At 40.3% G+C, this 27,145-nt stretch overlaps 1 protein-coding gene across 1 annotated transcript in view; it reads right to left on the bottom strand.

Moving 5' to 3' along the window:
- The window catches only part of ncanb (neurocan b), a 129,938-nt gene that overhangs the window by 85,940 nt on the left and 16,853 nt on the right, over positions 1-27,145 (bottom strand). The window contains exons 4-8 of the mRNA XM_026159414.2: positions 26,158-26,332; positions 22,892-23,019; positions 18,065-18,358; positions 16,255-17,124; positions 8,730-9,929 (exon numbers count right to left, since the gene is read on the bottom strand). Coding sequence (XP_026015199.2) covers positions 8,730-9,929; positions 16,255-17,124; positions 18,065-18,358; positions 22,892-23,019; positions 26,158-26,332 — 2,667 coding nt within the window. The remainder of the gene's footprint in view (positions 1-8,729; positions 9,930-16,254; positions 17,125-18,064; positions 18,359-22,891; positions 23,020-26,157; positions 26,333-27,145) is intronic.

The raw sequence follows: 27,145 nt of genomic DNA, 5'->3' as shown, positions 1-27,145 counted from the left end.
ATGTCATCTAATGCTGTTTGTACATGTTGACCACAGTGCTGGCATACATTGAGGATGTGCTGTCTGGCAAGGTGACAGCAGACAACAGCGTGGGCCGTTTCCTGATGGATCTGGTAAACAAAGTACCCACTATCTCACCTGAGGACTTTGAGAACATGCTCAATTCCAACATCAATGACCTGTTAATGGTGACCTACCTGTCCAACCTCACCCAAGCACAGACTGTTCTCAATAAGAAGCTGGTGCTGCTCTGAGAGGGTTTCTTTGAAGTCATTCATATTTAATTTTTGTACCTGTGTTGGACTGTGTTGGATATAACTCTTGGTGGGTGTATAGATCAGAAACATTTCACACCTAAAAGACACTGCATTTCTAACTGTGATTGTTAGAAATCATGGAACTAAGCACTAGGTGCACATCACTGAGACACACTAGAATTTTAAATGAAATTTTAAAAGGAATAACCTCCCTTGGAAACACAGTGCGATGGTGTACATTTGTGTCTAGTTAAACTGAATCAAAAACAAAAATACTTTCTTGCTTGGTGAAGCTTATTTCCACACTTGAAAATGATGAGCCATTTCCTCACTGCGATTGACACATATGCTTAAAAGAGATGAGGCTAATGCTGAGACTGGCTGAGAAGGCAATGATTAAACTCCAAAATACTTCAGTTTCTATTCTACTTTTTCCAAATCTTTTCTGCAAAAATCTACAAATATGCCAAGCATGCTTGGAAACACCCTCACTGACTTTGGACACATGACATTTTTTTTTTTTGCTTTAAATGAAAAGGAAAGGCGACACGAGCAGTTCTATTTCTATTCCTTTAGAGGACATTACACTTTTATTCGTTTCAGGGTTCTAAACCCTAAGGATAACTACTTCTTGCCTAACCTTATATTGAATGAGTTAAACTTTAGGGACTTGTTTTTTGTCCCTGAAATCTAGTCAGGTCTCCACAATGCAACTATCTAAATGGATTTAGGTCAGAAAATTGGTAATAGAAGGGAACGCACACACACACACACACACACACACACACACACACACACACACACACACACACACACACACACACACACACACACACACACACACACACACACACACGTGTGTGGTTAGGGAATCTCATCTTCCCCTGTGTGTATGTCTCTATCCCACTGTGGTTACCACGAGGAAGTTGTTCTGACAGCATTGCAGCACTATTACTACAAGCAAGCTGTGGGCAGGAGGGTTTGCCTGTAGAAATATTTAAAACTCAACAAAGAAGAACTACTTTAGATGACCCCAGAGTGCTGCTTGCCAGCAGAAACTCAGAAAATTGTATAATTTACACCTTCATATCCTCTACCCATTTAGAGACCTTCCCCCTCTTGTGACTTGTAATTTTTCCTCGTCTCTGAATCCTTCTCGCTGGGACAGATCCGTGGGTGTGTCTGACATGCCCTACATGAAGAGACCGCTCAGCCCTTGCACCCGCTGTGGGCTGGCTGCTACATGATGCGTTGTGACTGATGCTGGGAGCCAAACACCGCTGCCACTGCTCTGCCTTTAGCACCAGAGAGAAGGAGCAAAGTCAGTCAGGCAATTTGGCAACTCAAAACCCCCAGCTGAGTGCACTCATCCCCTCTGCTGCCACTCGTCTGTAGCTAGAAAATACCTCAATTCGAAATCATACATTTCGCTGTTAACCTTGATGGCAGGCAGCTCCATTTTTGACGGCAAGTGCATGCATGTGTGACTTGCTGAGATCCTGACAGGTGTGCACGCGTGTGTCTGACTGCAAATGGAGTGCGAAAACGTGAGAGGAACACGCAAGGATGCTGGTATTCAAATCATGTTTGGCAGCCATTGTTTTTATGCTCTGCCTAGTGACCTGTTACCATAAAATTAATGCCTACATGCTCCGCATTTGGTTGTAATAAAAGTAGCTGATATTTTGTCTCATTTCTCTGACCACGGAGAGGATAGAACTGTTACCTGTCTCTTTCAGCAGAAGGAAGCTGATTCCTGACATCTAATCTGATGGCACTTGAATGCTCCACTGTAACCTATATCATGCAACCAGGTGAGTGTTTTCTACTCTGCACAGTCACACAATGACTCCACATAAAGGATTTTATTCTGTCTGACAGCACCACGTCCAGCTCTCTGTCTCCATCCATCGCCCCTATCACCTCACAATTGGTGGCACACAGAGGTGATGTTGTTCTTTGCTTCACTGAAACTCTACAAACCAGCAGGATCCCAAAGTCTGTGCCTGACAACAAACACTCAGTTTTTCATTGGGTAAGAAAAAAAAATCCCTGAGTGAAATGCTCTTTGGTTTTTGTTCTTGTTTTTTTTTTTCTAAATAGGGTGACATACAACCCAGGAGGGGTCTTCATTCATCTTCTTTTGAGCAGCTTCAAAATGAAAATGAGTACCATAAAACAGGCAGAGATGAGGTTGCCTGAATGCTCCACCAAGCAGCTGATGGCTGTATCTGCTGTGAGATTTTACTTTTAGTTGTTTTACTCCTCATTGAGTCAGCTGGTTTGAATGTGACTCATTCATAAAGGCAACAGGAGCAAATGTTTGCCATATTTTGGCTGGTATGGGACTAGGATCAATTATCGTAAACTTGCAATACAAAAATGCAAAGTTACTGAGAGCTGAATGGGAGAAAAGACCACAAATGGTCACACAAAGGGGCTTTGTGCATATGCGAGTATAAAGCTGAGTAATAAAAAGACAAATGCATGATTAGAAGACATATGTTGTGCCCAGGGACACAAAAAACTGAAGTTTAGTATCGATTGTTACTGCATTACTAGAGTTAACGCCACACTTTTGTCTGCCTCCCAACTGATCTTTAGAGGGCTTTGAGATGAGAAAATATTCATAAAAACAACAACAAAACTTGTTTATCAATTCTGTTGCGGATTTGCTACCAGGAACAGTCAAGAGATGCAGTCATTCATCTGCCATAATGGGAGCTCTGGGTCACACAATCTAAAAAATAAAATACAGCTGCCTGTGATGGGGCTCCTAGGCTGAATAATCACCAGGTTTTGTTGTGGCAGCAAACATAATAAAGCATTTTTATGATGCCATAAAAACGCCTGTTCAAGACTTTTCTATGCTTTTCCAAGCTTGCTGCAGAATAATAAACCAAAAATTTTCACAGAGTATTAGCTTTACCAACTTAAGTGGCATGTCATTGACTTTTACATGTTTAAAGAATGCTCTCCATTTCCAGAAGACAGTGAACACTGATAACAGATATTTTTGCTGGAGCGTTTTGGCTGATGTAAAATAAAAAATTGCATAAAAAGCATGAAAATAAAAATTCCCTGGTGAAATTTACTCAGGATGGGTTTGAGTTTATTCATTGAAAACCAACAGTGCTTTGCAAAGGAGCAAGAATTTGTTTTTTATATCACTGCTGTTGATGTTAGATGATGACCTTGCCAGGCACAGCGTTTGTATCACTGGCCCTTGTGCTTACCCACTTCTTGGACGTTGCTCAGCAAGTAAAGCTCAGCTTGACTTGGGAAAGGTTAATCATGTTTGACTGAGCTCTCTGTACTTCATCAAGGCTGCTTTTGTTTTATTGCTCTCTTTAATCTTTACTCTTCTTCTTATGTACTCGGTTTATGTTATTCCTCATGTACTTTATGGTATATTTCATATTATCAATTTTCAAAGGAACAAAACAACAAAAATGAAAACTCTTCCAAGTTCAAATTAATGAATTATGTTCTTGCATAATGGAATGTTTCATTCTTACTATGATTAAGAATGAAACACAGTATGAGGAGATGCATTAAGGGGCAGATCCAACCATAATTAAAAAAACAAACAAACTGCACCTAAGTTGCACGTATAGCTGGCTGAGCAATATAGAGTTTAAAAAAGGGCTACATCCATCATGTCCATCCAGTCTATAGTTTGCTGGAGTTAATGCCATGACTAACAGCGTGATAGTATTGATGTAGTTTTGCTCTGTTCTGTAAGAACAAATGAAAGAAGGTTTTGATACCAGCTGTACTTATTGTCCTGCTGTCCAACATTCTCTTGTAAACTGTGATTTGGGGGTAAAACAGGGGTTATCGATTCACACTTGTAAGAGATCTTTCAGTTGACTGGAAATTGAGACCATCTTGTTTACCTGAGGATACGGACCTAAAGGCTAATCTTAGGGTGGTAACACTGTGTCTGACCATTGAGGGAATACAAACTGACAACATAACAAGTAACTGTAGCAAGAATGAAGAAAAGACTAGTTTGTCAGTAAAACAATGGATTTGTTTGTTTCTGTTTGTCTCTGCTCTCCTATCCCTGAGGGGCAAATTACTGACTTTTTTTTATAGCTGTAGTAATCAGTAATCATTTTGTAGGTTAGTTCTTCATGCTAATTTCTGCATCTTACTGTCTTCTTTTTTTCCGTCTCCCATCCTCATTATTGTCTTAATTGAATTCACCTGCACCTTCTTACCCTTCTCCCTGGTGTATTTATTTAGTATGCATTTTCTCCCTCCATATTCGTCAGGTTGCTGTCACAAAGCCCTTCTGTTTCTGCATATAATTCATTTGTGATCTCAAGATAATCTACTACATTTGGTTGTTTTGATTAGGACTTTTAGTGTTTGTTTTTGAAAAATACACTTGTATTGAATGAAATTTTGTTCAGTCATACTTGTGTGCTGAAAATAAAGGAGTGAATTTTTTGTAAATTTCCATTTTGCCTCCGTGGTTTCTGTATTTGGGTCCCGGCATGATTATTTCCTCAAAGAATGACATCCTCTCCTTAGTAGACTTCACCTGAGACTAATCACTGAGATATCCTCAAAGTTATACATCTGTTTACAGAGAAACTGACAGTAGGATTTGATGGAGATTTAAGACTGGAGAGTTCAGTGGATTTAAGACTGGTCTGCATTAATATCATTAACAGTTAATGATGTACACAAAAGGCTCAGCATAGTTGATCTGAGCTCATTTTCAACACTTTGGTAGTGCTGTTATTTCCCTGGTTAACGGGATACAAAGGGCCTATGCTCAGTCAGCACAGAGCGGTATGTAACACCATTTCATCCCACACCACGATAGAACCAAAAGTCCCTTAAGGCTCCTCTTTAACAAAGCCCATTCATTTAATAAGCAGCAGCCAGTGGCGCTGGATTCGATTCGGCAGGAGTGTTTGATATGGAAAAATGGTGGAATTACACCATGAAAAGAAAGAAGAGAAACTTGGAGATGGAAAGTAGAGGGGAGGATGACTGATTAGGCAATGAATGGATTTAAAGTGAGGTGACTTCTTTTTTAAACGCAAGTGATTTTGCTGAGGCAGAGGATCCTACAGGGGACAGATACAGTTAGACAGCAATTGACTGCCTTGTGTTGTATCATGTTGGAGTTCAAGAGGCTATCAAAACATTATGCCAGGGAGAGTCATAACAATGACCAGCAGAGTAATAAAAGACATAAAGTCAGGGAGATGGGTAAGGAGGGAGATGAGAAAAGCTAGTAGGGCAGAGGGAAAGAAGGATAGTCAAGAAAAAAAAAAAGATGGAAGACACAGGGAGCGAGAGGCAGAAAAATCAATACACTTCTATATGCAGCATTGAGAATGTGCCCTCTTGCTGCTCCAGACAGCCTATCCAAGGACTCCAACAGCCAGCAGACAAACTGAACATCTATCCACAGACCCACACTCATAATATGCCACCCCAGTCTGTCCCTGTCTCCATTTATCTCCGTCTCCTCCCATAAACACATACACACGCACGCACACATGCACACACTTCAACCTACTGGCTTTTCTCCTCCAAATTTAACACTCTAATTTGGTAGAGGGCTGGCTGCCGTGTTATTGATGTTGCCAGAGGTCTGATCCATCTAGAGCCTGGGACAAGGCTTCAGTCAAAATGGCTATAAGTCAGAGGCATCCTGCTCCCTGTTTGCCAGAGTATCAGACCAGCATTGGTAATTTAAAGGTTGGATAGACAGCCAATATTACTGTATGCACCTGCCTCGCTTCATCACCCTAAAGGGCCGGATGCCAGTGCTCCGAAGCATTTGGTAAATTTCCATGCTTGTTGAGACACGTTGGATTGGAAATCAATTTTTGTAACTTTTCGTAGTTGCAAACTTCAACAAATGCCGTCTTTAGGATTATACAATATGGAAATTAAGATAAAATAAATTTTAAAAAGAAAATAAATGTCTCTACTTTTCACAGTGTTCACAGAGAGGGATTAGCACATATCCTGTGTGTGTGTTTGTATATGATGGTGTGACATGTGGGATGGATTAGAGAGGTTTACTTCAGAGTGAGCTGTGCATGCTGGTGCTTCTTCACATATCTTTTTCCCCCTTATGTATGTGTTTGTGTTTGAGTGTGTGTGTCCACCCATCTGTGTGGGTTTAGCTGGAGGGCAAAGCAACAAGGGATTGGAAAAGCTGGGTGTTTCGTTATATACCATTGTCTTAGCACAGAGATATATAGCCAAACAGGACACAGAGGGGCTGAGCCTGATCAGACAGCGATGAATGAAGATCGGAAGGAAGCACAGACATGTAAAAAAATAAATTTAAAAAAGAAAAAGGAGGAGAGGAAAAAGAAAACATGGGGAGGAACAATGTGCTCTCTGGATGCCCACAGGACTATGGTTAGTGTAGTCTCTGATCATTGATTAAAGAGCTTTATGTTCTCCTACCCACAGCATTGTGGAGGACATGCTCACCTCTCTCAAGCACTGCCTCAACCCTCCCGCCCCCTATTCTTACTTCCCAGGGCTGTCCATCCTCCTGCCCTTTCCCTTCTCTCTGTCTCTATCTCTCTGAAGTAATGGGCAGACAACCATTGCTGTAATTTCCTCTGTACTAAAAACTGACAACTATAAAAGGTCACACAGAGGAAGTGGTCTCATGCTTCTAATCACTCAACAAGAGCAGGGCCGCTCAGTCCATTCAAATATCACCATGATAAAGACAAAATGTCCTCTACTACTGACTGTTTTCTTTTCTTTTTCTGATGTAATAAACAGTTGAACACAGAGAATATAGTGTTTACATTTTTTTTAAATGCCCTTGAGCTGCACTTATATAAACAGTTTTTTCCTTCTCTGAATAAAATAATTTGGCAGGATTTACACGTTCACTAAATTAAATGATTGCATAATGGGTCATGGTCATGCTCCATGGAAAGCATTCATAAAATGTGAAATATATTGAATGCATGCACCTGAAGCAAACAAGACAGAGTTGAGCCTACGTTATTGGTTTGCTGGGGTGCATTCGACTGAAATCAAAATCTATCTCCTACTCCTGTTGTTATTAAACGGATGAAAGCTCATCTCCTGCTTTACAGCTCCCTGTAAACTAGAAAACATCACTCGACCAAATCTGATTTCTCCTGTGGGGATGTCTTCATTCGATATATTCAGACTTTTTATTTTAATATATATAATAATTTTTAAATGCATATACCAGTCAAAAGTTTGGACACACCTTCTCAATGTCTTCATACTGAAAACATCAAATATTTTAAAACAAGATATGGAATTGGCGTATATTTTAGATTCCTCAAAGTAGCCACCCTTTGTTTTATTGACAGTGCTGCAAACCCTTGGCCTATATAAAGAATAACCATTAAATAAGAAGGTGCGTCCAAACTTTTGACTGTTAGTGTAAATCAATCTATCTATCTATCTATCTATCTATCTATCTATATAAAAAACTGTACAGTATGTGGGCCACGTGCAATGTGATTCCCAACAGCACCAACTCCATGTGATGACATAAAACTTTTAGAAATGCACTTTACTGAGCAGGATGACTCATAATCCAAATCATGATGTTAAAAATGCATTTTCAAAACCTAGAAGCACAGATCTGAGGATGAATATAAGGCATTAGTTAAGGAGCAATAAATATTGCAATCCTTCCACATAGATTCATTAAACATTGAGCAAACACATTTTGGTTGTTAAAACCAGACAAATTTCAGAGACCTGAGTAGACTTATACAGCATGCAGCATTTTCCGTGTTCATTTACTTTGAGGTTTTCTGCCACAAGTAGCAGGTGCATTAAGTATCAAAAGAAATCGATGTGATTGTCGTGAGACAAAGAGCACAGACATTGCAATTATTGTGAGTGTATAAGAAAACATAGTTGAGCCAAAAATGGAAGACTGAGTCAAATAAACATGAACACAAAAGAAAATGAGACAGAAGAAGAGACCACAGTCTATTACGAGTTCCATCTTGTAGTTTGTGTCTACATTGATTTGTTGGGGACTAGGATCTCTGCCTCTTCCCAGCTCACCTAATTGCACTCACTGTGACCCGCTAATTACTTCACTAAGACCTAGCTGGTCTCACTTCACTGCACTACTTCTCTGTCTAAAGTTGTCTCCATACCAGTGTGGGAGGGTGGGACAAGGAATGAAAGTAAATGTGAAGGCACAAAGGGCAAACGAGGCTGGATTAAGAATGCATGATATATGTCAAAGCAGGAGACAGAAACAGGATGTAGAATGAAACAACAAGTGACAGACAGACCAAGTTGGGAGCATATGTTTTATATCTGAGTTAGTTTTAAGGTGGAGGGTACTGATGCTTTTGTCTCCAACTAATCTGCATACATAATTAAATAAATCTCTGCTGATTAGACAATCACAATGATGAAGACAATAATGACAGTTAATTCACTGGGAACAACATGAAGCTAACCTACCTGATGGGATGAGCCCAAATTCCCAGCTGGGTACAAGAATGCCAAAAGGATTCTTTGTACCAGTATCTTCTGTTGTTGGCGGGGTTTTATGTTCCTCTGACTTTAAGCCCTTGAATGGCGTCCAATGGCTTCCCACAACAAAAGACTCAGAAACGGCAGATCTGGATTCCATTTCTGTAGCAGCAACCTTGATGTCTGATACGGCAGTAGTCAAGTGAATGACTCCAGAAGTGGTTGTGGATGCTCCTTCGGGTGAGGGAGTCGATGAGAGGCCCTGCATGTTGGGGAAACTTGTAGCTTTCTCCTTGTCTTCCTGAGCCCATGAAATGGAAATAGATGGCTCCTCTGTATAAGATCTATTTTCTATAGTGGCTGCTGTGGTAGCAGGATCCACTGTCTGTGCATCTCTGCCCAGAAGCTCTGCCGTCGTCATTTCAGAAGTTGTCAGCATCTCTATCAAAGCCTCATGTGCAGTAATCATCACCTCATCAGTGCTTGTATCTTTACTGTCTTTTCTATAAACTGGGGTGAATCCGGAGTTTGAACTAACTTCCCCGCTGTGTGAGGAGGTAGATGAGAGCTTGTCAGTAGGCCTGTGAATGTAGAAGATCTCGCCCCTAGCCTCCTCTGCTGACTCTGTTTCCTGGGAGACCTGAGGTGGGGTGGTGGGCTGTTCCACCAGCTGCCAGTGGGACAGAGTTGTGCGCTCAGTCACAGTGGCAAAATCACTGTGGCTGAGTGAAGATTTCGACTCAGTAATCACTTTGATGCCACTGCTGTCCAAATTGTTGTCTTTCACTCCAAATCCATCCGCCACGTTGCTCCCTTCTCCACTACCCTCTATCACTTTCTCCTCTCCTGATGCGCTTCTGGCAGTTGGAGTATTGACATTCTCTGTATCCTGCTCTTTGCCTTCACCTGAATAATTATCTGTGTAGTCCTGTCGAAGGAAGGTAGGCAGGGTCATCATCTCAATGGGTCCTGCTTTAGCTTCCATTGGCTCCCAGGTGGGTTTTTTACCCACATAGCCCACATTTTTAGGAAGGCCTAGTTTGGGAATGCGCATTGATTTGATGGCCCACTGAAACTGGGAGCTGGGAGCAGGAACAAAGGTAGGGTGTCGCCTGAGACCCTGAAGACTGGAGAAGTTGACATGTTCACTGGATGGTGAGCTCTCAGTGGGATCCGATTCAGGGATTTCTATAGAAAATACAGAGACAGAACAGACTAATTAAGCAAAGCATCAGGGGATGTTATCTAGAATTAGCAATTTAAAACTCAAGCACAGACTACATCAACCCCATGGAGACTGTTCAGGGAACATAGTTAAAAAATGAATGATAACAGCAAGAACACAGATTTGCTGTGGCCAGTGCTCTGAGCTGGAAATGCTGTGTGTTAACTGTATCTGATTTCATTCATAGTATTTGCATATTTCCTTTATTCCTGCACACACATTGTACGCAGTTATGAAATAATAGAATTCTGCTTTTTTCCCAACCGAACTGGAATTGGATTCAATTTGCGGTAATGGAAAGGGTGGATATTGAAGAATGAGGTAGGTTCACTGGTTTGTGCAACCACTCACCCACTCACTGATCAAGAACGAATAAATAACACGACATAAACGATGCAACTCTGCAAATAAAAGTTGCTCTACTTTACGGCAAATAAACCACAGAGCCATGAGCAACCTTGTGCCCTTGGAGAGCAGTTAAGAACAGTGGTCCTTGTTCTGCACTGCACAGCGTTTGGTTAGAGACCAACAGTGAACTTTAAAAGCAAAGAATAGCATCATTAGATGCAACACAAGACAGTGGAGTTGGAATCTATCCAATGGAGGATTTTAGATACAGTGGCTGTCAGCCTGCCAGTAGGGAAACAGAAGTCAGAAAGGGCTTGCACAGCCAGCCAGTCTTAGCTAAGTCTTGGTGAGAGAAACACTCAAATAATCAGGTCCAAATGTGTAAAAATAATCAAGTGTGTGAAAATGCATGTAAATAATGAAGAGGGAGTTCACCATGAAACAATGTAGATTGAAATGCCATGAAGTCATTCCTTTTATGCCTTTCTTCACCATTTGATTCCTGATTACACAAGCAACAATTCCATAATCTCCATCAGTAATATCCCTGTTTTTTTGGGGGTTTTTTTTATAAGAAGTTAAACAAACAAAGAATAATTCTTGGTTACTTGACCAATCAGGCTGAGTGGCTATGGCTTCAAACTGATTTCATTCACACTTATCTATCAGGATGCAAAAAAAAAGAACAGCAAAATGTTCCTCGTGCTTGACCGGAGCACAGAAATATCCAACACTGCGCTTTCCAATTGAGCTTGGAAAGTACAGTTTTTGTTCATCATATTTATCATGTAATAAACTAAAGCTGTTAATAATTTAAACACATTATTTCAGAATGAATTATATCAACCAAGATCAAACAAAGTAAACAATCTAGAGTTCTCTCAGATGTGTTTATTGCCTATGGAGCCCATTTCCCTCAAAGCTGCATTCTCGAGTAGAATTTACTCTTCTTAGTCTTGGTTTGTAACACAATCACCTGCAGAGAACAATTGTAGTTTAGCCATGCCATCTTTTTCTATTATTTCCATAAAACTATATTTTCTACATTTTTATGCACTGCTGCAACAACTTAAAGTGTATTAAAATCGTGGGCGATCGTGGCTCAAGAGTTGGGAGTTCGCCTTGTAATCGGAAGGTTGCCGGTTCGAGCCCCGGCTTGGACAGTCTCGGTTGTTGTGTCCTTGGGCAAGACACTTCACCCGTTGCCTACTGGTGGTGGTCAGAGGGCCCGGTGGCGCCAGTGTCCGGCAGCCTCGCCTCTGTCAGTGCTCCCCAGGGTGGCTGTGGCTACAATGTAGCTTACCATCACCAGTGTGTGAATGGGTGGATGACTGGATATGTAAAGCGCTTTGGGGTCCTTAGGGACTAGTAAAGCGCTATATAAATACAGGCCATTTACCAGGCCATTTAAAATGTCTTTAAAATCTTAACTGTGCTTTTACACGTTTACTACGGACGCAATGTACCTGAGATGTAGGTTCAATTTTTTCTTCTGTGTGTTCCTTGAAGCTGTAGTCAAATGATAATTTTGGCAAACTAAAAGAAGCAGTTAACTGCCATTTACTGTAAGCTGGATGTTTTGGATATTTTTCTGCACCACTGGAGCTGATCAGTGTGGGTATTAAAGTTGCTGGAGTTTGTAGACAAAAATGGGAACCTCCTCTTCTGGAGTATATGCACACATGCCCACGAATAAACTCACACCAAAAGGATGGGAGGATGTATTCAAATGTAATTTCACACTTCTCTGTCCCTGTTTCTCCACTCCCTGTGGATTCTTTTACCTAAAACAAGTTCCTGCTGGTATACAGTTGCCTGTAGTGAGAGAAGCCATGTGGAAAAATGCAGATGCACTTGCAGCACGATAAGCAAATGACTGGCTCCACAACAAGCTCCATCTCGATCTGTTTATTTAGATGAAATGTTCCACTGTATGTTATCAGCTTACAGCTTTAAACCAGACTCTGTCTACACCATCAATAATTCATTCTGTCTGCATGTGTAACTCATGGATGATGTTCGTGGGGATTTTTTTTTAGGAGAGTGGTGCAGTCACATTACTGAGAGGTCTAGTTAGTGATCCCACCTTTATAATCATTCAGCCCAGTTTGGCTACCCTCAGTTCGGTTAACGTGCCAGAAAAGTATAGCAATACAGCACAACAAATTACCTCAAGATGGACAACATGCACAAATATGTCTATGCATAAAATATTAAAGTGTATGTAAATTATTCAGAAGGTTCGCTGTTGCCGTATGCCTAAGTGAGGTTTACGAGCCTGAGGTTCATTTCCATAAGAGCCATGTAGCCTGGTGTAATTGTCCTATTAATAATCCAAATAGCTAATTACATACTTTTACTACACACACTGATGGAAGTGAGAATAATTAAACACATTAATCTGGTTTGATCATCTATGTAATGAACCATGTAATAAATAAAATGAGACGATTAGGCATAGGTTTGGGTGATTTCATGGCGCTATTTAGAGCATGGTTAGAGTTCAGCTCAGCTGCTGTAAATCTGCTGGTGGAGGGCTTGGTGGAAATGGCCAGAACTCAGAGCAAAAATGCTGCAAAATAAACTTATAATGAACCTCATTCAGACAGTAATTGTGTGCTTCCACTGAGTGGTTCTGCTGTGTTGACTCCACTTTAGTGGAGTAAACGGGCTGAAAGAATCCCTGCAGGTCAGGCAGACATGATATTAAATTGCGAGCGAGGAGACTGACAATGATAGAAAGAGAAGGCGCGCGAGACAGAAGATGGTACTAATGCCAGCTCATTCCATCTACAGATATGGCATCTAATAAAAAAAGACTGAGGCAAAGTTATTGCATGGCCAGGTGAATCATGTCAGGAGCAGCCACACTGAGTGTCAGTGTGAAGACCTCACTGTCTTCTGAGACTGGTATGAAGCTGGCAAATATTTCCTCAGCTGTGATTCTTGACCTGAATATAATTTGTTAACATGCTGTTTCAGTTTATTAAAATGTTCAAAATACTCATATTTTCTTGGCAAATAATTTAACTGAATGCTCTTGATGCAAAGAATTTTTAAGCATCTGAAATAAATGTGATCATTATATAAATTCCCATCTTAACAAATGTTTTCCTCCCCTCAATCAAAGAGACAAAACAGCAATGTTAATCGCTATCAAGTGTTGAGCCCTTGATGCACAACAACAGCTAATTTAGTTCATTGGTTCTACTAGACATCAGCTGGGCAGTTTTCCATCACAGCAACATTAAAGAAAAAAAAAAACTACACCTCACAGTCCTTCCTCCATCTTTCCCTTTGTTTGCTTCTTCCCTCCTATACTCACGCTCCTCGTGTGTTGCTCACCCACACTGTAGTGATCATTACTGCCTACCTTCAAAGAGCTGGGGCCTAATTGGCAGAGACATGGATGGTGGTTAGAGTGAACGGCATTGCAGCCCAGCCTCCATGTTAATTGGATAAGGTTGTGAATAATGCATGCGGACTAAAGGATGGATTTTCATTAATACCTTGGGATTGGGTTGCTATGGGATTTCAGGTAGCACAGCAGTGAGTATTTATATTAATAAAGCCAGCAATCGCTAGGTGAGAAAAGCCTTGCACCTTTATTGAATCATTCTTTTGGCTGCTGGTGTGAATGTTTGTCTTACTTTGGATCTTTCCTATTTAGCTAGCGCCATGGATGTGTTATTTGTGGCAGCCATTAAAGAAAAGCTTCCTGCTTCCATCAACCCAAGGTTGTAGTACACTTTCTTTTTAGCCTTGCTTGTTTACCTCTTTCTGATGTGCTCTAATTTAGTATTATAGTAGAATACACTATATAAGGCAAAACAGTTGATGTGTACAATTTTGATGAACTTTAAAGTCAGTATTTGGTAACACCATATTTATTTTTTAACACAGCCTGAACTCTCTTAGACAGTTTTCTTTTACTATTCTTCAGGAATAGTTCTCCATTCTTCCTGAAGGACACTCAAAGCTCTTCTTTGGATGTTGGCTACCTTTTTGTTCTTTTCTTTGTCAAGATGAGGCAACGTTGCTTCGGGAGTGTTGCTCTGGGGAGGCCAATCCATGACTGATAGTGTTCCATTGTCTTTTTCCATCCAGGTATGCTTGTATGCACTGACCTAATCAATTAACTTATTTACTAATCAAATACTTTAAAGATGGTATTGTATGGTGGATCAAAATCTGATGGTACTTCTCTGCATTCATAATTCCATCAATTTTGACAAGATTTTCAACACCACTCGCTAAAATGTGGCCCCAAACCATGACAGAGCCTCCACCATGTCTTACAGATGGCTGTGGACACTCACTGTTGTGCCTCTCTTCTGAATTGCTCCACACTTGTTGATCACGGTTTCAACCAGAAATTTCACATTTAGAGCCATCACTCCATCAGGCCTGTTGCCATTGATTTTCAGCCCAGCTCTTGTGTAATTTGGCAGTTGTCAGGCTTTTCTTGCTGTTGTCTATCTGAGAATGGCTCCTTGACAGCTACACTTCCATTGAGACCATTTCCGACAAGGCTTCAGTGAATGGATGATGAATCAACTGAAGGGCCAGCTGCTTCTCTCAAGTCCTCTGTCAGGTCTTTGCTGGATACTGCTCTTCTGCTGCAGATAGTTTTTTTTAGACCTGCTATTTCTTCTTTTGTCCTCTGTTTGTCCTGTTTCCTCAAAACGTTTAAGGACACACAGCAAACTATCCTAAAAATGCCTGTTTTTGGCTAATAACTCTTCAAAAATTACTTTATTGTACCACAAACACTATTTTATGCCGATCAAACTGTGTTATTTTTGGCATTTCTGTAGATTCAACAGAAGAAATAGCAACAAATGACGTGCTTTTACAACAGGCTGCTATTATAAGGCTAGCTAAAGAAACAGTTTAAAATTTTTCTTTGCTAAGCTGTCTGTCACAACGCTGGCTCGTCCCTTGAGTTAGGTGCCCCTTTTTATGCTTGAAGGATTCAAAGGTCAGTCTTAGGTGGCTTAACAAGCAAAGAGGCATTCCATTCAACATGGCCACATACAGGGACTGGATGGAAAATGTGTGAAAGAGCGGCCAATGATCAAAGACAAACTTTGAAAGACCTTCAGACAGCTGAGAGAACTATAGCCCAACGCCACTTTAAAACAATCACAAGAAAATCTGGCTCCTTGGAATCAAAGCAAAAAGAAATGAGGGGCTCAAGACTTTAGCACAGTATTATATATCAGACTTTGCACTCCAGATTCTCATGTCTTCCTTTAAATCTCAGGATTTTAGGACTTGTATGTTTGGATTTTTTTTGTATCCTTGTTAATCACTATGAAAGATGGATTTTGAAATGTTTCTATATTATTCTATATTATAATATTAGCCACAGGTATTCCCACTAATATAGTCTAATATAGCTCCATTTCCTAAAAAAAAACAGGCTGTAAGTTGTCCTCTTTTAAACAAAAATACAAAAGACAAAAAAAAAAAACACATTTCATCACATTCAAATAGGTTTAAAAAAGTAAGCATAGCTGTTACTCTTACAGCCTGCAATGTAAACAAAGCGCTTTTTGAATAAATATGAGAATGAAGGCAGAACACTCCAACACCCTGCATTACTGTATGTGCTGTGCCCCCTTTGTTTGTTTGCAATTACTGTTTAATTAAATTTACAGCGATACTTCAAATTGCCCTGCGGAGGAATATATTATGGCATACTCGAGGGGAAAGAAGATAGAGTGGAATGGAGAGGCAGAGACTATTTAAAAGGCATGACACAAACAGATTCTATATTTACCAGAGATATTCAAATGCACCCCGCCTCCATTTGAAACAAAACAGCTTCCATTTAGGCTCATTTCTGTTTCAATTTCACGTGTAGTTATTTGTTTTAAAGGGTAAAGTTGAATTGTAGATAGAAATATACATACAAATTAAAAGCTGAACGCATACCTTTAACAGCAGATTGAGTGTGGTCAGCGATGGGGCTCGTTGTTCTCTCTCCTGGAGGGCTGCTCGTACCACTTGCCTCTGTGCTTTGGACTGCAGGTACTAACTGAATCAATGGCATCACCTCTTTCTCCTCACTGGAAAGACCTTCTTCTGAGTTCTGCAGCTCAGTCACCGGACTCCTGAAAGAAAAAGTGCCACTTCTGTGCTCCATAATGGCATTATCTATGCTGCCCTTTTTCCCACTGGGTTTTGGAAAACTTGGGTTCCTGCTGGGCGCTTCCCCCTGTGTTTGGTTATTTGTTGTCTTTTCGTCTGGCACCATGGGTGTTTTCTCTGTATCATCGCCTTTCTCACTCTGAGTCCAGTATCTAAAAGGCCTCATAAGAGTGTTAACAAAGTCAGTCAGAATACTATTACTGGTTTGAACTTGGGGCGTGGAAGTAGAAATTGAGGATAATGTTGGGGTCTCAGATCCAAAGTAGCTTCCATCTTCTTCCTCATGGGCAGAGCCTCCATGCTTCTCGAAGGTTTCAAGGTCAGAAACGCCCAGAGTCTTGCTGTTATTTAAGCTGTGTGACTCATTCTGGCTGGGTTCTGGCGTTCCAGGTCCATCCTGAGTTTCATCCCAACCCTCCTCAGGCCTTAAGTGGGTGATCACATGCTCTTCGGAGATCTCAGATGAGTTGTTGATTCCAGCAATGGACGGGACTCGTACTTCATCTAAGTCAACAAGGCCAGTCCAGGTGGAAGTCTTAGGAATAGAGGCACTATCCTGGGCTTCGGTTAATAAGGACATGGCCTCTGCTGCCAGGTGAGGTGTCTGATACAAAGGCTGTGGCTCCGCAGCCTGCACCCCTGCTGGCTGGTGGGCTGAAACACACAATCAAACATCAATTGACTTGTTTTGTCTTCTACCTTACAACACAGCCCAAAACCTCACATTCCTTATTTTTAAGAAGATTAAATCCAGAGTAGGACACACATGTGTTATAGATATCACAAGTAGATCTGTTTTTCTACAAAAAATTACAACCATTTGAAATCAGCAAATATATAAATGTGACTGTATCCACAATATTATTCACACGAACCATATCTATGTTAATAAACAAAATCCATTACCATTTTTATCTACTTTTAGCTATCTGAAAGACATTATTCTTGTAAATCTGCGTTCAGCATTGTTGGTGCTATGAAGAGGTTCATCTGTCAGCTGTTTGTTTTGACAGATTCACTGCTGCTCCGCTCTCACGCTGTTCTTGTTTACTTTAAAATTACTGGGTTATGCAGATGTTTCACTTCAGTTACATTTTCATGGGCTGACAATGTGAAAGATGAAATTGTCATTCTTTCTTTTTTCCTACCTAAATATTAATTTGTAGTCTTCTCATAATATCAGTTCTTATTCTGTGTGTGTTGGTGGAAGAAGTTGGCTACAAACAGTGAACAAAATAGTTCATTCGGTTTGAAGATGAGCCCAACTTATTCGTGTGTCAGCAGATAAGAGGACAAGGCCAGACACAGTCACTGCAGACCCCAGCTAGACTTGCTTTAGTCATGCTCTCACTCTTATTTGATCCACATTTCCATTCTGTCTTGCAAGCGCAGAAACCCACAACATACAAGCCCTGATATCCATTGAGGGGAAACAAATGTCGCAGTCTCTTCACAACTCCTTCATGTGTGACACCAACATCTCATGTTAATTAAAAATCAGAAGGGGAAACAATTCCCCAGATACAACGCTCGTTACCATGGCAATTACCACAATGTAACTGCATCACCTTCATTATCGCAGAGGGCTTAGTACCTCGGTAGCAGTAGGCATCAAACAGAGCTGCGGTGTCAGGAAACCCAGTCCGGTTTGGGTTGTTGTAGACAGTCCGTACCCCAGGCTCGTCTCCGCCGCAGTTCTTCCGCGGGACGTTGATGGGATAGCGAACGCTGCCATCAGCGAGCCAGCCGGGATCACACTGGTCAAGACCAGCCTGCCAGGCGAGGAAGAGCTGCCCAACAGTAGCCAGCTGGGCTCCCAGGGAATGGCAGTGAGTGGAGGCGGTGGCAAGGCTCAGCTTCTCTGGCACTGTGGAGTGAAAAACCTCACCTGGAAGGTGTAAAAAGAAACGTTGAGTTGTATTACAGAGCAAAAGCACTTCAGCCTCGAGAAAATTTTTGTTTTGTTGGTTGGCAGTAGCAGGATTTTGAGTGCTGGTTGATTCTTGGATCATTTGGTATTGCAAACTGATGTTAAATGAATTTGGGTTTGTGTCTGTCTCTTCTTGGTTGAACCGTATTAGTATTTTCTTTTAAGGTGCTATAACGGCAGTCAGTTCTAGACATTTTCTCTTTCTCCTTTGTGAACTGTAAAAAAAGTAAGAGGTGTAGACTAGAAGTGAGGAAGCAGAAGGCATTTATTGTTGCCTGCAATAATAAAAGGAAATCAGTAATTCAAAGTATTGACTAAAGGAAATTGTTTGAAATCAAAGACATTTAAAAAAAGAAGATCTAAGTACACAGACAGCGAATAAAAGAAAAGAAGAAAAAAGAGGCTGAAGAATGGTGCTGTTGATGCTGATAAAGAAGAAATTCAAAAACAGGCAAGACAGAGAGTGCTCAAGAAGAACATAGCACAAATGCATTTATATGATCGCTGGCAGCTCAGGGTGTGGTGATGAAAAATATATAAGCTGGAGGGTTGGACAGTAAGAATGAGGAGCAGAAAACAGAAGAACACATTTGATACGAGGATCTAGGAGATTTATGTCAAGAAAGAAGAATGTCACTTCAGTTTTTCTGAACAGTTAAAAAGGTCAAGATCCAAGCAAAATAAAATGGGAAAGAGCCAGAAAGGGGATATATGAGGTGTTATTTGTCAGAACTATTATAGAAGATGCTTAAATAGGCATTTAAAAGGTGCTGAAAATGTGCTAATTTTTATAGATTGCAGATTAAATTAGAAAAGATTGACAAATCAGCGAAAGATCTATATACTGTCATTTTTTTGTGCAAATCAATCCCAGCTGAGCTTTTGTACATGTAGAGAAAGGTCTGTTGCTGAGTTTATTAATTCATCTTTTAGTTTTTGTTGTTTTCTTATTAATGAATGAAACACCAGCTATGTATCACCCAGGAATTTTGCTTTGACTGCAAACAATTATTTGCTGATTACTTCAATCAGGTTGTTAATTCCACTGAACAACATTCTTAACTGCAGGATATAAAGTCTAGAGATTGTCGTACAATTTTCTCTTCTCAGCACATCAGTCCCATACTAGGTGTTAATATTGTCTTTAAATAGTTTAATGGCTTTCTTACTACTATGATGCTTAATGACAGTTGCACACCTCATACTGAGAGACCTAGATAAAGTAACCCCTGTTGCAGGTCAGAATGCGGTGTTAAAATTATTAGAAAAACGGATGCCGGTTATTATAATTGGGCTTTGGAATTTGCACGAGGTTAAAGTATGACAAACACTTAATTTCAGTCAGGCATAGACGTGATTATGGTGTGAATGACGAATATATGCAGTGTTAATATTTGCCATTTCAGCACTGAGCCCATCATTCCCCTAGAGGAAACACCACGCTCAGCACAGCAGGGAGGAGAGAGAGATGATAATCACTTCCCCCCTTGAGGAACACATACTTACAGTCTACAGTTGGATTTTTGTAGGTGATCTAATATTCTCTAAAAACAGCACTAACACTTGAAAGAAGGGCTTTCATAGCAGTGTGGCAACAAGAGAGCAATCAGAGCTCTGACAGCTTAAATATACTGCGTTACACAAAGGATACACTGGACGTACGGTAAATTGCACTCATAGAGCTTGTCATGTAGTATGAGCGGTAGTGAACTTGTGATGCCTGAGCACACTTGCACAGCTGTCATCTATCTAAGATAAGTAAGGAGTGGAGAGGCTTCAGTCACCAATTAAATCAAACGGGAGGAGCAAAATGTTAGATATGTTTGTTAATTTGACCTAAAAACAATAAAACTTATCAACTAGTTTAATTGATTTATATCCATAATTCCCCCTGGTGTTTAGCCGCTGCTCAGTCCTCATCAAGATGGCAACAAATACTGTGTATCCAATGTTGAGATTAAAGAATAGAGGGCTAAAAATGTAACTGAGACGTTTGAGAAGAAAGAAGGCAAATCTCAAAGCACATCAATGACTCTTTAAGAGGAATAAGCATCATAAAGGTCACTGGCTGACTTGATGTCTTTCAAGCTGAGGTTGCATCATCTGTCATTGTGACAGACAGGGTCATAAAATGTCCATCATAATCTATTATTACCAGTCATTTTAATTTTAATTTATCCTGATAAAGAAATATATTCAATAAAAAGATAATAAAGAAACAACTCAGTCACTGTTTAATACAGAGTAGAGAACATGCATTTATCAGGAAAGGACAGACAGTTTCACAGACCTTGGGATCACTCCTCATGTCAACACCACAAGAAGCACATAAGTTTTTACTCAAAGTGACACTAAAATACTCCAACCATTGTTATTAAACAACCAAATGTGACGAAAACAGGATGCTCGCTTGATAAAGTAAGATAACTGATGGGGCCACTGTCAGTAATCATATAATAACCCTCATCATAACCTCATATATTGAAGATTGGCGACCTGTCCAGGGTGCACCCCGCCTCTTGCTCTATTATAGCTGAAGAGAATGGATGGGTGGGATGGACGAGTCTAGAAACGCTGCCCCCAGGGAGGCGATCAGACGTCAGCAATACTGTTTTTACATGAGACCACATGCGTTTCTTCTGTATCAGGGTGCAACAGAATCCATCTATGACCTGCAGTGGTCACAGATGCACCCAAAGAAATTGAGGGAGGATATTTCTGTATAATGTTTGATGTTATGTTTAGAAAAAGAGAAGTCACCAATGCTGTGAGCACTGTTCTTGTCACTATTGCATATGAATTATTTGCTATACAAATACAGGCCATTCTTCTAATCTGTCAAAAATGATGGACGGCCGTCTGATTTTTCTGTCATTCAGTCAAAAAGAAAAAGTCAGACAATGACAGAAAATGTTTCATCACTGCAATATTTGATTTCAAGATGTAAGTACAAATGTTTTCTTTAAATAACGTTTAAATAGCTTGATCACGTGGCCATCTTTCTTCTCTAATCCTTAAAAATGGTTTGAAGTTCTTGTAGATTTGGAGGACTTTCATTTTGCACAGTAGCAGCTTTATAAGGTGCAGCCTACCAGCTACTCTTGCTATAATCGTCAGGCTTTGAGGTGCTGCAGTAAACACTGACATAGTTGTCAGATCTATCATTCAAGATTTATGGACATTTGCGAGAGAAAACCAAAGCAGGCCTCCAATTTCTAGCCAACAACCATTGATTTTGATGTATGAAAACCAACTCTGTCTCCATCTGTCTTGCAATGCTTCCAGCTAACTGGCATTGAACAGAATACTCTGTAAAAATGCTTCAAACATGCATTCAATTGTTATATATTTTATATGATGTGACGCTAACAGATTTAGGCTATAGGCAAAAAGTCAGCCAACTTGGAGAACAACTTAAAGGTGGAGCAACACTTTATGAAATCAGGATATGCCCCCTAACTTGCAAAGTAAATCTATATTAAGTCTCTAATGTGTAAAGAGAGCTTTCCGCTACCTTTTTGCAGTTATAAGTGTGCTGTCAGGGTTCTGAGTTTTCTGTATAATATTATTCTTTTGGCTTTGAGAATCATTTGTTTTGACATTTTTCTTGTAATAGCATTTCCTGGTCGGTTTCTTTATATTTATATTTTCTGTTTTTACTTTTACTTCAAGTTGGGTATTTAAGTCACTGAGTTCCTGTGTGTTCCTGCCTCCCTTGTGTTTTCATGGCTTGTTTAGTCTCTGTTTTGTTCCCATTTTTATTTTTTTATTCCTTCTGAGTCATTATGTTAAGTTATCCTCAGCTGTGTTCTCACCCGTTACCTCTCCACCTTGTTATCATGTGAGTATATGTCGTCTGAGTGGCCTTGTTGTTTGCCACGTCGTCCCTCATTGCTTTGCGTTCCTTTGTTCCTTGTTGTCTTTTATTTGTATTTTATGGCCCTGTTTTTAGGCGTTGTTTACATTTTGCAAGACAGGATTAAGGTTGTTTTGCTTTTTCTATTGCAGTCCACCTTCGACTCCCACACAGCCGATCTTTGACACACAGTCCATGACATCTTTATTACATCCTTGTAAAAATCTCACAATAAAGATTAAAACGATAAAAATGGAATAAGCATGACACCAAATCTATAGATTTCCCAGTTTTATTGTGTAAGCTATTGCGTTTACAACATGCAGCAATTGGGGATGGGGTAAATAAGATTTTGGACACATAAGATGTGCCCAGTGCCACCTCTTCTTGTGGCGCTGCAAATCAGAGCAAACTTTTATGATAACACTACTGACCCACTTAGCTTCTGCCTTCAGGCCTCTGCATCTCCCTCAGTTGAACAAACTCTCCTCCCTTTCCTCTCCCACTGCTCTTCTCTACACTGTGCTAACAGAGTATTAAGGCCTGGTCACAGCCTTCTGGCACTGCGAACCCTCGGCTTAGTGGACCCATGCATGACTAAACTCAAATGTATGGTAGAAGCTCCTGACTCCTACCTTGAAGACGCTTAGCAAAACAGTAGACATCAAACAGCTCATCAGGGGACCTATTGCCGTAGTTACGAACTCCAGGTGAGTCCTCACAATCCCCATAGCAACCTGGCCGTGGTGACTGGATGGGATACCTGCAGAGGAACCCAAGAGATAGGGACAATGACAGAGAGAGTGAGAGAAGAAAAGAGAGTGAGATTAATATAGCCTGGCCATGAAAAAAGCAGCCAGAGACTTGGCTCCCCTGGGATGAGTCTGTGTTCACACGCATACAAAATAAGATAAAAGGTACACTTTTATCATTGCCTGCCCTGAAATACAATAAGTTTAAACATATCTTCCTCTCAGAGTTGACCAAAATATATTTCCCAAATACTAATGAAAAATAAACACAGAGATGTCCTCTCTTGAATCTGGTTGGAAGCAAGAAATATAGTAACATTCACAATATGCGACAACAACCGCAGGAAAATAATTGGCAAGCACTTCAATGGATACACTATCTTGTTTGTTTTAATTGTTCTGCCCTCGGTGTGAGTTTCACAACCAAATCGTTTCATTTTAAATCATTTGAAAATGCATTTAGTGCTCTAGCAGTATAAGACTGTCAATGCTCGAGCTTTTAGAAAGAGAAAGAAAGAGAGATAGAAAGTCAAGAAGAGGTTAAAAGAATCAGGAATTTGTGTGGTGGCTTGGCATGCCTGTGGGGCTAAAAAGAAAAAAACAACATCAACAATCTATATTTAGGCTCCAACTGAGCAATTATTCCACAAGAACATTGTTTCCTGCAGCACCACAGTGCAAACAAAGAGGCTGATTAAAAGATTATGCTGGGCATACAGGGACTTTATGAAGCACTTGGAAAAGATGCGCAATCAAATATACATGAAGAAGACAGACATGCTTGTGATATAAGAAGAGAACAAAATCTTTTAGTGTCTCAGGCCGCAGCTACTTTCTTTTTGCTTGGTGTCTGATGAAATGGCGGTTGATGTCTATATTTTTTCACCAAGTATTAATTGGACACTTTCCTCCTGGCTGATGTGCAGTCAGAGCCTCCTGGATCTGGACCAATTAGGTAGCTCCCGAGTGAAAACAACAGGAGTGCGGGATGGAAGGCGAGAAAGAAAAAGGCAAGGAAGTCGTGCCGCAGGAAGTCTGTGAAAAACTGTCAGGCAGACAACAGTCAGTGTGCTTGCCAAGTGGAGCAACGGCAATTTGAAATTAAAATGCTGATATGGAAAACAATGTGGAGAGGCAGGCTCTGACTGGTAATGTAAAAAGGGATTTAACAGAAAGTGGCAAGCTGAAGTACATGGCTGACAGGCAGCTCAGAGGGGGCTGATGTAGTTAAACTGCCTTTCCAGTGTACAAACAAGCTATTAGGTCCAATTATGTTGCACAGTATCAAGTCTATGAAAACCCCCAAAATATCACAATGACTTTCAAACTTTGATACTTTATACTTATAGATAGTTCATTAACTTGTGTTTTTGTAGACGTATTATTTAGAGATTGTCTTTTGTTATAATGTTTGATAGTGAGGAAAGCAATCACAAATATTAGTCTTATCTACTGCTTGAAAGAGGTTTTATACGATAACTCTCTTCAGCAAACCGTGTTAGTATGAGAACTAGATAGATAACTTATTTAAAAGTCAAGTTCAGCTGCAATCTATGAGTCAGTCAGTGTCTATAGGATAAATAATGTGTTGCCTGTAACCGAAGACAGTTTCCTCACAGATTCTCTAAAACTTGAAATTTGGCACACTGACTGATATTTTTCACCAAACCTCATGACTACACCTCGAGCATAGCAATCCCAACCAATGGGGTTGGGCTTGCTGAAAGTAATTTTGTGCATATATCTTTAAACCACATAAATGAGGATTCAAAAAGGATCAAGCAAAGCGTTCAAAGCATGTTACAAGGTCAATTTCCACCATACAAAATCACCAAAGTAATGGATGTTTTGAAGACCTCTTCCAGTCATCCCCAAAAATACCTTCAGTCAAATGTTGTTGGGATTTTTTTAAATAACTCATGTGCGTTCTTAAGTCACAGCCAATGAAAAGCACCAATCAAGTGACATAGATGAACTTCAGACAAAGCCTTATGAAAGTGAAAAGACAGAGCTTACAGAAAGTGATTGTGATTTTTGGCACTATTAGATCATTATCCCATAGCGTCCTGCCTAACTGCTCACCACTGTTTTTTCATTTCAGCTATCATTAATGACCTTTTAAAATTTACCCCAGGTTTTCTCAATTGGATTAGCAGAAAACAATTCAAATAAATTGAGGGTACCAATTCTTACACATGTTATGAAACTATGCATGAACCCATGCCATTTCCCATTACAGTGGTCCCTTGTTTTTCACGGGAGTTACGTTCTAAAAATAACCTGCGATAGGTGAAATCTGCAAATTAGCCAATTATTATAGATGTTTTAAGGCTGTAAAAGCCCTCACTACACACTTTATACACTTTTCTCAGACAGGGATGAACATTTCACACTTTTCTCTCTTGTTTAACACTCAAAGTTCAAACCTTGTAGAAAAATAAGTCCAGTATTGTAGAATGAAACCAAAGACACCTGCAGGTGACGACGTTTTGTCGACATTGTTGTGTTTGTTGGGGAGAAAATTTACAGACATACAGAACAAGACTTCAGAGTCACACAGCTTATTTGTTGTCATTTGTCCAGAGGGAAAATATGTCTTTTTTTCACAATTTTTCTTCTGGATTTGCTGATGATACCCTTTATTTAATGGGGGTTTGTTGCACAGATTCCACAAAAAGACTGAGGAGTCACTTGGGTTTGTGAACTGGCTATGAACATCTTGTGTTATTTAAAGCAGACTCCATGAGTGGGGAGTGGATTTGAGTGATTTGGGGTAAATAAAAGGGTAATTAATGATAGAAGCAAAAAACATCTAAATTTAGCAGCAGTGAGGTGGGCGGTTAGCCAGGCCATTCTACGTTGGGCCAGAATTTTAAAAAACGGACATTGTGAATAAATAACTTGAAACTAGTGATTTGGGCCATCACATCATAAGAAAGTAATGACAGAGGAGAAAGAAAGCAGATTTAATGCACTTCAAAACTGGATATATTTTTTTAAGACCTGGAAGCTATTTACATTGTTTATATACAGTTTCTAGAATGTAGTAATTCAGCCAGTATATTAACTAGTCATATTGAATAATGTATTCTTGAATTTTATTCCAACAAAACCCAAATAGCTCTTGTACCCAGCTTGAAAAGCCTCACCGTACAGTCTGGTCAGAAAGCCAGCCAGCGTCACAGTTGTCATAGCCATCAGCAAAGGTAGCCTGCAGCTGACCAGGTGTTGCAATGGCCGCTGAGTTCTCCATGCACACCCTCTTGGCATCAGCAAAGGTCAGGGCATAGCGGTCATGAGGGGCCCGGTAGTGGAATACCACACCTGGAGCAAAGAAATTGTGATAAGAAATAAAGAGGAAGCTCAAAAAACACGAATACATAACATGCAACCTTCAATTCACCAAAGTATTTATGAACTATAACCTTGCACCATCGAAACATGAGCATGTACATGCTCACAGGCATATGTGCACAAAGCCCCCTTGACATCCTCATCAGGTGTTGACATTGTTCCATCTGTGTGATATGAAACTACAGGATTCAGATTCAGGAACCTCTGTACGTGAGTCTCATTTGCATCGGATAGTCGGTTGGCTTATTTGAGAAAAGAGATGTTGCCCTTGGATACAGAGATTGACAAACAGTGGTGATGTTTATTTGACTGATTTAACAGTACAAACACAGTGTCCCCCTGCTGCACGCCGCCTGCCTCTGAACCCATGATGGAATGACAAAGAAGACAGACAAAGAAAAGGAAAACCATGTGTGCATTAAACCAAAGTGAAAAGAAAAATAGGCAGAGAATATGAAAAGCTTGGTTAAAAATTTTGAAGTAGAAAGACATGACACAGTATATTCCATCGAACCTGGAATAGAACTGCATCAGAAGGTCTATCCAAGTTCAAGTGTTTATCCTTCAGTTCACACCTCTGGTTGCCTTTCACACAACACTGTGCCCCTGATGTGCATCCAGCAACATGAAAGCTAGTGGCTGTTTGGCAACTAATACATCGCCTTTATCTTCGCTGGCATTGTCTGGGAGAGTGACAGATATTCCTATGTGAGACGTAGGGCCCTTGTGACAATTTGAGCATTAACACTCCAGGCTTTAGCGCAGAGAGTAAGCAGGGCCATT

The sequence above is a fragment of the Astatotilapia calliptera genome, chromosome 23, assembly GCF_964374335.1.
Source record: "Astatotilapia calliptera chromosome 23, fAstCal68.1, whole genome shotgun sequence".
NCBI lineage: Eukaryota > Metazoa > Chordata > Actinopteri > Cichliformes > Cichlidae > Astatotilapia > Astatotilapia calliptera.
The sequence above is the reverse complement of the archived record's forward strand: the minus strand, read 5'-3'. Positions and strand labels throughout refer to the sequence as shown.